The sequence below is a fragment of the Aulonocara stuartgranti genome, assembly GCF_965226115.1.
Source record: "Aulonocara stuartgranti genome assembly, chromosome: 15".
Classification (NCBI taxonomy): domain Eukaryota; kingdom Metazoa; phylum Chordata; class Actinopteri; order Cichliformes; family Cichlidae; genus Aulonocara; species Aulonocara stuartgranti.
In genome coordinates, this window is record NC_138951.1 from 15,842,621 (window position 1) to 15,854,478 (window position 11,858).

At 39.8% G+C, this 11,858-nt stretch overlaps 1 protein-coding gene across 1 annotated transcript in view; it reads left to right on the forward strand.

Annotated features, from left to right (window-relative positions):
- The window catches only part of rngtt (RNA guanylyltransferase and 5'-phosphatase), a 120,809-nt gene extending 109,916 nt beyond the window's left edge, over nucleotides 1-10,893 (forward strand). The window contains exons 15-16 of the mRNA XM_082505232.1: nucleotides 6,272-6,395; nucleotides 10,315-10,893. Coding sequence (XP_082361358.1) covers nucleotides 6,272-6,395; nucleotides 10,315-10,481 — 291 coding nt within the window. The 3' untranslated portion in view covers nucleotides 10,482-10,893. The remainder of the gene's footprint in view (nucleotides 1-6,271; nucleotides 6,396-10,314) is intronic.
- Nucleotides 10,894-11,858: the final 965 nt, after the last annotated feature.

Here is an 11,858-nt window from a genome sequence, read left to right on the forward strand (position 1 = left end):
CGTGTATCAGAAATAGAAAAGTGTTACATAATTAGACCTTTATTTTTTGACTATACAGGTTCACAAACTGGGGTTGACTCACATGCTTGGGTTGTCGTTATTCCTAGACTTTCAAAAACATTTCCACCGTGACGTCAGCATTTGGTTTGCGGGTTGCCATTTTGAAGCATCAAGTTTGCATTTCTGCCATTGCCATTTTATTTTTGAACCAGAAGCGATCATAATTGGGCAAGAGGATGGAGTAGCACCCAAAACCTGGTTGCAGAAAAATACTCAATACATTTGAACTCTGAAATTTGTCACTACAGGATTGCCTGGACCACAATCTAGGGACCACCCACTGGTCCCACCCACATGGACCACTATTTAGCTAATGTCATTCATTTAAAATCACAAATGATATTTTGGCTCATGGAAAGAATATTTATTTAGTATTTCATAGAAACACTTTATGAAATACACTTTTTTGGGACTCTGTTGAAGCTGGAGATGTTTCAAGGCAGTCATATTGCACTTCTGGACTAGCTTGATTTTTTGTTCCCAACACAGTGGATATGTGGGTTTTTCATAGAAGTATGGTCTTGATGTTTTTTTTCACAAACTTAGTCTGTTTGAGTCAAACTCTTGTTCGTTTTCCACCCTTGTGTGTGTGTTGTTTTTTTTTTGTTTTTGTTTTTTCCAGAATATACAATAGTTTCGCCTTAAAAATTTGGAAAAGAAATGCATAAAAAGAAAAGAATGCAAAGTAGTAAATTTTACAGCTTATCTGCTCCAAAGCAGGGCATCTTCTATGTGTACGTTTTTGTTGCTCCTACTCCAGATGCATCTTGCCAATAAGTGCATTGAACTTCTCATGTGGTTTATTATTGATGCATTTTGAATCCTTTGGAATTTGACTGGAGTTGCGAAAATGAATCAAACGTCATACACTTTTGTTACATGACTTAATTTCAAGGCATTCAGACTTAGGGTCTAATCAAAACACCTACGTCGGTGTGTCTTTGCTTTGAGGAAGTTGAGATTTGAGAGTTTATCACCTGCTGAGCGCTGAATTGTAATTTATACGACTTATGTATTTCTAAGTAAGCGAACAGTTACGCAAAGACATATTTTATTGTGTTTAATCTGTGGCAGGACTTTATTGAAATGTTATTGAAGTGATTTGGATTTTTCAGACATTTTTTTTTTTAGACTTTTCCTGGATATTGTTGAATCTAAATTGTGGGATTTAAAAAAAAAAAAAAAGTATGAATACTGTGTAATTAAAAGTGCTGTCACAGGAAAACACTCAGTCATGCTGCAGACCAAAACAAACCAACCAGTTAAAAGTTTGAGAAGTTTTTGGAGCAGTTGTTGTTTAACTGCCAGATTCGACAGTGCGCCGCATGCCTGCTCGCCTCTAATTTGCCTCATTTACACATTATTACCTTGTTATGCTCATCTTTCTTTTTCGATGCGGCAGCCAATCTGAATGTGTGGGATAATGATTGGTATTATACATATTCACCAGAGACCTCAATCCTGATGTCATCTCGCACATTCAAAAGGAGTCGTGGAGTGGTCGGAAGTCCCATTTGTTTGTTCTGGCACAGCTATTCAAGGGCACATATAGCTGTAATTACATAGTAGATAATGCAGCTGATCTGTGACAAATATTTTAACTTTACTACTGAACATTTGTCTTGTGAGTCATCCTGTTGAATTGTGTGTGTTTTAGTGGAAGCTAATATTAATAGGGAGGAGATGTTAGCGTATTCTTTTTGAGCATGCATCATATATTAGGATTGAATATTGATACAGTCTATCCAGAATCTTATTTCCTTCGAGGGTGCGTTTGTTCATAGTCTTACTTTTGCATCTTATATCATTTCCACACTTATACGTTATTTCATCCAGTTTCTCGTTATTAAAATGGGCCCGGGTGCTGCAGTGCCGCAGACCTCCGGGCCCCTTCTGATTAAGTCGAGAATGAAACAAAGGCAGGGTCAGTCACAGAGAGGCGTGATGGGGAAAATAAAACAGCTATTCAAGGAAATTACAAACTTTGTTTATTCGTCTGACATCATACTGTAGCATAATGCGCTCGTACAATAGTCCCCACAGGATCCAGTATTTGATAAGGAAGCAGGGCGACTGCCTGCGTGCTGTGTACAGGTTGGTAAAAGGTCAGATATCATAAATTCCAGTAGTCTGGAGCTAATTTTGGTCCCGCTGCTGCTGCTGCTTCTTCTTCTTCTTCTTCTTTGCACGATGTAGTGAATCTCGAGCAGCTCGATTTGCGTGAAGTGTTTCCAGCTGGGCGTCGTGTACCTGGAGTCCAGTGTTTTAACGATGCATGAAACTATACATTTTTACACATAAATTGTGAGTATTTATTACACAGCGTGCTGCGGGGAAAGGCTTGTTCTAACATTTGAGCCCAAGGTTTATTTGTTAGCACCTGGCGGCTCTTTTTTGCTTCTCATCCGTAAATACTCTGCATACTCTTTCACGCGATTCAGTCTCAACAGGATCTTGAGCTTTATTGTGAAAGGTGTATGTGGAAAATAAACAAGTGGACACGCGATGGTTTTACCGTCGCTGTTGCTAACGACAACGCATAAAAACAGGCTCTTGTCCGTCCGTAGTGTGGTTATATTAAATATAAGAGAAAGAGAGAACTTTAAGAAATTAATGTAGCCACTACAGTGACCATCAAAACGATGAAAAAATATTGCCGTAAACAGTTTATTTTGCGACACCACGAAACAAACGATAGACGTTTTTATATCTTCATCCGATATATATCGTTATATCGAACAGCCCTATTTGTAACTTGAACTGCCTGAGGTCAGCGCTACTATAAACTCCCTGACCAGAATAATAAAAATTGATACACAGGACAAGATAACAGCATTGTTACCTTAATGATTGGCTATTTTTATTTTTTACTGCTGCATATATGAAGCGATAATGCCTTAAAATTTTTAAATCAAAATTTCTAAACTGTGGGAGACAGAATATATTACTGGGGAATTAACATTGTACAGTCACAAGAAATCCTTAGTGGGATTATCAGATGACACACTGGCACTGTACCACTAATGTGAATGGAAATTGCATTCATTAAGACATAATCACGTCATGAGTAATTAGTGTTTTTATGAACATGAGCCTGGATATTAAAAATACAACTCTCCAGCATGCACGATGCTGTGAAAAGGTTTCAGGAATCAGATTCAGACTTTAGTCACTCCCTGGAAATCCTGTTCTGTTTTCTTGCGATTGTTCTTCTGCAGTGCTCAGAACAGCAACCCTTCAGCTATAGTGTCATTTTGTGGAATGGACGCTGTGGAAATGGAGCTCTCGTCAGCAACGATGATGCTTGACATGAAACAAAGTCGAGTCAGTTTAAAGGGAAGTTGTTTCTCTCTTGCAAGTGGTCATAACAGTGGTTTGATCAGTCAAGTCCTGGAACTTTTTCAGTATGACCAATCATAACCTCCGTGTCTTTTCACTGAGCCTTGATACTTGGGGAAAAAAGAGCTCTCTCATCACGTTTTAGTAAAAAAAAAAAAAAATTGTCCACAACAAAAGGCTGCTTTTCTTCCTTGTCAGCCATGTTTATATTTGCTGTATATATTTCTGATTGTTTCAGGATTTGAATAGAAGGCAGGCAGCAGAGCGCTTCTGCTCTGCAATAGTGCAACATTGGCTGATAAAGAGTTTGACTGCCAAAGTCCCTGATAACTGGTGGCACACGTGTGCTGCCATAATGAAACAGATTTGGATGGATTAAGCACCAAGTGGTGATGGAAAATGGCAGCCAACATGTCACCCTTCACCAGCAGGAAGAGATCCAGCCTGTAGCAGCACGTCCCGCCTGCCTGTACTGCCCTTCACAGCTTGCTGGCAGTTTGATGTGTGGAGCTTTAGGAAAGCTCAGAGATTCTGTCGCTGCTTTACATCATCTGCAATTCTTCTCCTAGTAAAAAAAAATAAAAAATGTTTGACTTGGCTTCAAAATAAGCTCTCAGTAGTTTTGTCAATATTTAACAGTTACAGCTGCAAATCAATTTAGAGGCCATTTAGTGTGTTTATCTAAAAAGCTATTTTTAAAAGATGTCTGTTTAGTCTGGATTCTTTCTCTCACTTTCTGTCTTCCTTTCTCACAAGCGTTCTTGCTTCCTGTGTGAATTCGACCCCCACTGTTAGCCCAGATGCACCACGCTCCAGGATCACATAAGCTCTTACTTTGTGTTTTTTAGCGTCTTGCCAAATACTGGTGCTTTCCTGGCAACTCCAGTCACTCTCTGACCTCAGCTAAAGGTTGCGTGTTCACGCTCTCTGCGAGGCCAAGGTGAAAAGTCACATCACAGCACCTCATAGCAACTCATGTCATTGCTTATTCTATTGCGTATTTTAAAAGCGTGCAATTGCACGTGACCGCTTCAGCTGCACTTTTTGTCTTCCACGTTCCCAGCAGCTACAAGATTTGCATTTTTCCAAGTCTCGACAATCCTCTCAGTCCCTCGACAAATAAACAACAGATGCTCAAATGTCTTCTTTGACTCATGCTTGATCTTCAGTATCGTGTGCCATTTTCTTATACTTCAGCAGTGTTACAGTGTGCTCAGTGTGTAGAGCTGATTTTGTTTTCAAAGCAAAGTGTGATGTAATAAGTCAGTGATCCTGTGTAGCTCAGTAGGTGGAGCAGGAGCTGTTGCACTGCTTTATTGAGAGATGAAATACAGACACTCGTGTTGTGTTAGTGTTTGTATGTACTGATGTGTTATTGTAGGTCCTTCTGAAGCAATGCAGCTGTGTTTAATGATCAAAAATAAAGATTAACTACATGATTAGCTTCCGTCATACTTCTTCATGAAGCATCAGAGCCTCGTCTTACATTCAAAGAAGCATGCTTCCTAAAGTCACACCACAGTTGATTTCGATTTATTACATTTAAACCTTCCATGTCTAAACTACAATACTTTATAGCCTGTGCTTTTGATGTTTTCATCTTCTAAAAGGTACAGTTACACAATTATTTAATACTGATGCTAAAAATCAATTGAAACTTGAAGGAAATGTGTGACACAAGAAGAATAACATAAGAATTTAAACTACTGTACATTAAAAAAAGCTTGTGCCCAAATAGTATTAAAGACCAATACAAATAGCAACATACATTCATTTAATAGAAACCTAAAATTTATAACTGTGGAAAATGGATGTTAATGTGAACATTAACTCATGGTACATTTATCCTTTAATTTCAAAAATGTCACCCAAAATATTTCTGTATAAGACTTCTGAGTCTTCTTGAGTGTTTTCTCTCCTAGAGAGATCCTTGGTCTCAGAAGATTCCCACAAGACATGTCAGTATTTGCTTCAGTCAAATGTTGCCGCTACTTGAATAAGACATTCAGTTAATCTGCACAGTGAGCTGCATATTACTGCGTTTCAGTGAAGACCAGTCAAGTCAAAAGTAGTTTATTTCCATCTGTAGTAATTTGGTGACATGGCTCTGTGCTGGAACCTCCCTGATGCACAGAGACCTGCAGCTCACTGGGTATTTTCTCTGTACACCCTAGAGATGGTTGTGGGAGAAAATCCCAGCAGATCACCAGTTTCTGAAATATTTCCACCAGCCAGTCTGGCACCATCAGCCATGACACATTTAAAGCCACTTAAATCACCTTTCTCAGCCATTGTCATGCTCAATTTCTCCATGACTATAAACAAAAGTATAACAAGTCATCTTTAAACACTGTTTCCAGAATTAGTTGTGCCATTTGGATGTGTAGAGTGATATCTGCTAAGCCATCAGCTAATGTGGCACTGAGATTAGCTGATCTTTGTGGCCTGTATGAACCAACGGTCAGTTTAATCCCAATTTAGTGCTCTGTCATTGCAATTTGCTTTGCTTTTGTAGAATTGAATGCATCGGGCATAGAGCAGCCTTAAGTTTAAGTCTTTTTCCTCTTGATGTCTTCTAAAAGTATCTAATTAGTATCAGTAATAACAAAATTGATGATGATGATAAAGAAAATGTGAAGAAATTGCAGTTGTGTGTGTCATTTATCAAAAGTAGCTGCATTGATCAGTTGTGCAGCATGTGTCTGAAACCTTTTACAATGATTCAGCTCAAAGTAAAAAGCAAGGCTGTGGTAAACCAGACCATAATACCCCACCTAGATTCACGATTTTTAACGTGTGATAAGAGAAAAGAATATGCTTTGTATTCGCTCACATTAAAGGCACGCGCCGTCTCTCATCTCTGTCTGCGCAGGCCACTAAAGAGCTGAAACAATACGACAACAAGATCATTGAGTGCACCTTTACCAACAACAGCTGGGTGTTCATGAGGCAAAGGGTGGACAAGAGCTTCCCCAACTCCTATGATACAGCCATGGGTGAGTCTTTGTCCTTCTCCTTCCAGCCGTTATTTTTAATATCCCACTGTCTCCTGTATCTGAGTCTAAATCTGTGCAAATAACAGCCAGTCAGCCTGTGATTAATGGGTTATTTTATCTATATTTCTTTTATTTGTATTTGCAACAGCCTCAGTTTTATTTCTGCATTGTGAGACTGTGTATGCGGAGGGGCAGATGTTATGTTGTGTACTCTCCATTAAGAATGCACACTGACACTGTGGCCTTGTCTTTGGAGCTGAGGACAAGTTGTTTTCTTTAGCTCCTCACTGTGAATAGAGTAGCTGACATTTTGCCACACAATTTCCAATCTTTAAGAGGTTTTACTGTCGTGAATGGGAATGCGCATGATATATTATTGGCTGATAAGCGAGAAAATGAAATCATTGTTACTGTTTCAATAATGAAAGTTCAGCCGATAATTAAATCTGATAGCACGGTGCATGCTGCGGATGTTAGCAATCATTTTTTACTTTTTGCTTTTTTTTTCTTCTGCTCTTTGCTTGCTGCCTGAGGGCAAGGCTGAGCTCCTCATGCAGAACAGTGGAGTTAAAGAAACTTTAGACGACGCTCGTTCATCTGTACGACAAACTCTACAAACAGTTTATCAAACAGGTTGATCAAGTAGAATATAAATGTCTTTAACTGCCCGTCGAGATGTTAACCTGCTGCCTCTGCTTCATCCACAGCCATTTTCACACATTACTCATGATGCCTCTAGCAAATTGTTATGAACAATCTACAGACTAATAGATAATCTCCGTACCGATTAAGCTTAATGTACAGTGGTTTTTTGTCTTAATATTAAAATTAAATGTTTTGTCTGTTGCTAAGAAATCATTGGCAGCATCACAGTATTTATGAAGACTTTCTGGGGGCCTTACAAGATAGCATTTTCCAAGCACCTGTTTACAATCCCAGAACCAATTAAGCTGGTTTGGGCTCAAAATATTTCCATGTACTGTTCAGCTAGCTACCTGGGTTGCTAATAAGCCAAGCTGCTAGTCTGCAGGAATGTTCACTTGAACAGACGCGTGATAAGAACGAGACATGACAATCAAAGGAAGCTAAATGGAAAACTGTAGCAGCAAAGATGGCCTTTCTCCTGCCCCTGACCCAAAGAACCAATCAGTAGGAACCATAAGTCGGTCTTATAATTGTGCTGATTAATGCGCACAGTGGAGGGTCACGCAGCGTCAGCCGTATGATGTATCTTATTACTTGTAGATAAAACTACTTGTCGTTTGTCTTTGTAGTAAAGCTAGTAAAGCTTACTAGGAAAGAATTATGCCTTTGGGGCAAAGTCACCACACCACACATTTTTTCTATACATGCTGGTTTTTGTTTAGTTGTCCAGGGTTCGACCGCTTTGAGCATTGACATAAACTGTGGTTCTCTCCCTGTTCAGTGAGACAGGGTCTTGTTTGGTGGAGCCACATTGGCTGCAGAGGGGCAACGCCAGCTTCTCAAAGGGCTTTGATTGTGCCCTGAGAGATACATGCAGTAGGGTGGTGTGAGATTCTATCAGCTGTGGTGCTTAAATGATGCTCAGTTGGAACTTAGGGCCCCAAATTGTGCTGAGAAGAAATCCCCCTACCATCAACATCACCACCAGCCTGAACCATTAATAGTAGACAGGATGAATACATGATTTCATGGTGCTTATGCTAAATTCTGAACAAATCCCAACCATGCAAATGTAGAAATGGAGACTCATCTGATCAGGCAGCGTTTTTCCAATCCTCTATTGTCCAATTTTGGTGGTCCGGTGTGAATTGCAGCCTCAGTTTCTTCCGCTGCTTTAAGGCATCTGCTTTGAGGCTCTGCATTTTTACGCTGTTGGTCTTCTGCACACTTTGGCAACAAAGTGTTTTGCTGTATAGTTTTTTGTACATATATAATGATGCATTTTTTAACTTTTTTTTAAGTACAAGGATTTGCTTGTCTTGTGCTTGTACATTTAAGTCTCTTTAATGAGGTTTTAATGAGCTATGGGTCTTAAAGTTAGAATAAATCGTGAGTTCTCAGTCTGAGTACCCTTTCTTCCTCTCCACCAGCAGCACCCCTAGAGCAGTAAAGAGGTAGATGTTGTGAGAGAGGATAAACGCTACCACAGAGCTGTCAGACAATTTATTAGTTCAAGGGCTTTAATCTGGCCCGGGTTATGGTCTCTCAGACCTACTTCGGTGCAACGACATCAGTCAAAAATCAAATATGTTTGCAGTCGATTCACACGGACACGCTCGAAGGTGGAATGAAAATCCAGCTGTGATGGACTGCAAACGTTATCCATGCACATTTTTAGGCCATCTCTTGCAGTTAGGCAATGCAACCCTAGGCTTTCATTTCACCTCCACAGTTAATGGCTGTCTTGAAGACAGTGCAGATGTGGCACTACTTCTAATATATTTTCAAATAATGGACTTATAAGGGGAAATGCATGAAAAGGGGAAAACGATTACAAATTCAATGCTTCAATCAAATTGGGTTTCATTTCACAAGTTGTGATTTTTGTTTTAAACTTTAAAGTTCTCCCCCACGTGCCACATGCTATGAAAATGCACAGCAACCACAACAGGAGAAACAAATGGACACAAACAAAGCAGAGCAAGGCGAGGACAGAATGCAAAAATAATAGATAAACACGGCAATAAACCATGTTTGTGTAGCACTTAATCTAAATGCTGAGTTCACAGCGCTATGCAAGGAGGAGCATAAAAGTACATATTGAAGCAATAAAAACAAGAAGCACAAGCGAGGGAAAACACATTTAAAGAATGAACGAAATTGATTGAAGAAGATAGAAAAGATGGTCCTGAATTATTGAGCTTTAGATCCCGAGGCGGACTGTTGTACAGCCTCGGAGCCCAGATGGCAAAAGCGCCTTTTATCTCAAATCTGGTCAGATAGTAACACATTTGTCCCCGAGCTGATAACATTTCGCTTCATTTAGAGGCTGGATATAGTCGTCAGTGTGCTGCTGGTATTATGGCGCTGTCATAACCGTGCAGAGGGAGCTGTGGAGCAGGAGGGGCTTTTTTCTAGCACTCAAAATCAAAAAGTCCATATCATGTTTCCGTAGACAGTGGGAGTGACTCAAAAGTTGGTGTGTGTCTGTGATAAAATAGTGGTTAAAATGTACTTTAGCAGCTTGGATGCGTGTCGAATCCTCTCTGATTAATATAATTATGAATCATTAATTTAGGTGTTTTTGCATCATCCACACCATCATCAGAGAATGCAGTTGTTTCAGGTGCCTGAATCTTTCTGTTATGCACAAGGTGTCTCTTGCTTTTAAATCTCGAGAGTGGACGGTCAGTGATGACGTTAAGTTTTTCGTTTTTTCCACTTAGGTTATCTAAGGTTATAAATATCTTAGGTTATAAAAGAAAAATGGCTCCATAGTGCGGGGTTGTGTTAGGATAGACATTTGGCACATACTGAGACATGCAGAGTTACCTGCTGTGGCGACGTAACTTTTATGCCAGGACATCTCTGAGGCGGGCGTGGCTCAAGAGGCAGAGCAGGTCATCTACCAGTCAGTTCAATCATTGGCTCATCTTTTCAACATGCCCGCAAGATACTGACCCCTAAATTGGTCCTGGTACAGCCACCAGTGTGTGTGCGTGCATGTTAGAAGGTGTGTGAATGGATTGTAGGACTTTGAGTCATGATACATGAAACAGGCAGTTCTAGTGTACATCATGACTCGCCTTTGCATCTTTGTGTTTTGCTTTACTTTGACTCACTGGCTCTGTTTAGGAAGAGATTAGCAAGAGACAGACTGCATTATTTGATCACCTGGGAATGAGAACGTGCTTGAAAGAACCATGAATTCACTGTTGCTGGAAAAGCCTGTCGGCATTTCTATTGTAACTTCCTTTCTCCTTTTTTTGTCCAGCTGTGTGTCAAAGCATCCGGGAGCCCGTCACTAAGGAAATCCTTTTGGAGTATCTGGACCGCTGTGCTCAGGGAGCACAATCCCAAAACCGGAAAAACCCGCGAGACCCAGACTCTGAGCTAATGCCCCCTCCCCCTCCAAAGAGACCCAACCGGGCCATCCCGTAGCCCGTAGCTACGCCTTTGGGACTGCTCCACGGTTACGGTGTACATCCAGCCACTCACACCCCAACAGATAAAGGACATTTCAAGGCTTTCTTACCTGCAGCACGTTTGCTTTATCAGCCCATACATTTCGGGGCACCAGAAAACCTCGATGTCATTAAATTACATTGTAGACCTCTTTGTAGCTTTAATTGCCTGTGTTCTTATTAAAATGTTTAAAAAAAAAAAATTACGCTTAGGTAATTTTTTTTTTTCATTGTTTTGCTGTTTATAATTTTAAACAACTGAGCTAATTGGTATTTATTTACTTGGGAATTGTTATAGCAACAAATAACACCTGACAAACCGTGTTCATGTTTTGTCAACTAGTTCCTTAATTTGATTTTGAAAGAGGAGTAAACATCTTTAAAGCTCAGTCTGCTGTCTTGATGAGTCTACACTACAAAAATAGTTTCCACCATCAGGTCTCATGTAGATTTACACAAAGCTGCGCAGATGTTCAGATTAAGGTTTCTCATTGAGTTCCACCTGTAAGACTCAGGCGGGGGTTTCCAAATGTTTTCATATCTCAGATAAGGATTAGATCTCAGTACTCTGCCTCAGCCCATCTGTGTGGACTTTTGTTTTAAAGGCCACATGGGTGGGCGGGGGAGATGACAACGTGATTACACAGTCTCTACAAAGTAACTACAACTACAAAACCAGTGAAGTCAAGCTGCAGATGGGTGGCACACAAAAGGAAACAAAAATCAACAAATTGTCTCGCAGAAGTGAAGAAGCTTCAAACAGAAGGATAAATACAACTTTTCCAGAAGATTAGAGCCTCAAATCGCTTGACTTTGATTTTAATTCGCCATGCGCTCGTTGTTCCCCAGTTTTCATCTACACCGAGGTATTAAAGCCAAAAGGTTTATGCTATATCCAGCATCAAAGTGAAGAACACTGGTTTTTGTGTTTAGCCAATTAGGATTTTGTTTTTTAAAAAAATGTCTTGTGTGCCATGTGATTTGGCTTCAAAAAGGCAGAAAAAATCTTAGACACTTTTCAGTCTAAGAAACAGCACATCTGTGTGAAAAACATCTTCATTTTAAGGTGTATTTTGTTTGCCAAGGACGAGGTAACAGTTTAATAGAAAAGTTGCTTCACTTAGATTTAACTGATTTTTCTCTGAAGGCCCCGGGCAGGAGGACAAAACACAACAAAATGCTTAAAGCATGTTAAAGCAAAATCAAACAGAAGCTTAAAGAATAAATGCTGACTGTAATGTGCTGTAGTTACAAAATAAACAGTAATGTCTATACTAATTGTTACATAACCACCTGCCACAGAATAACATCTGTGAACATGTGAGTAGGGATACTTTTAGTTGGGTCTTTTATG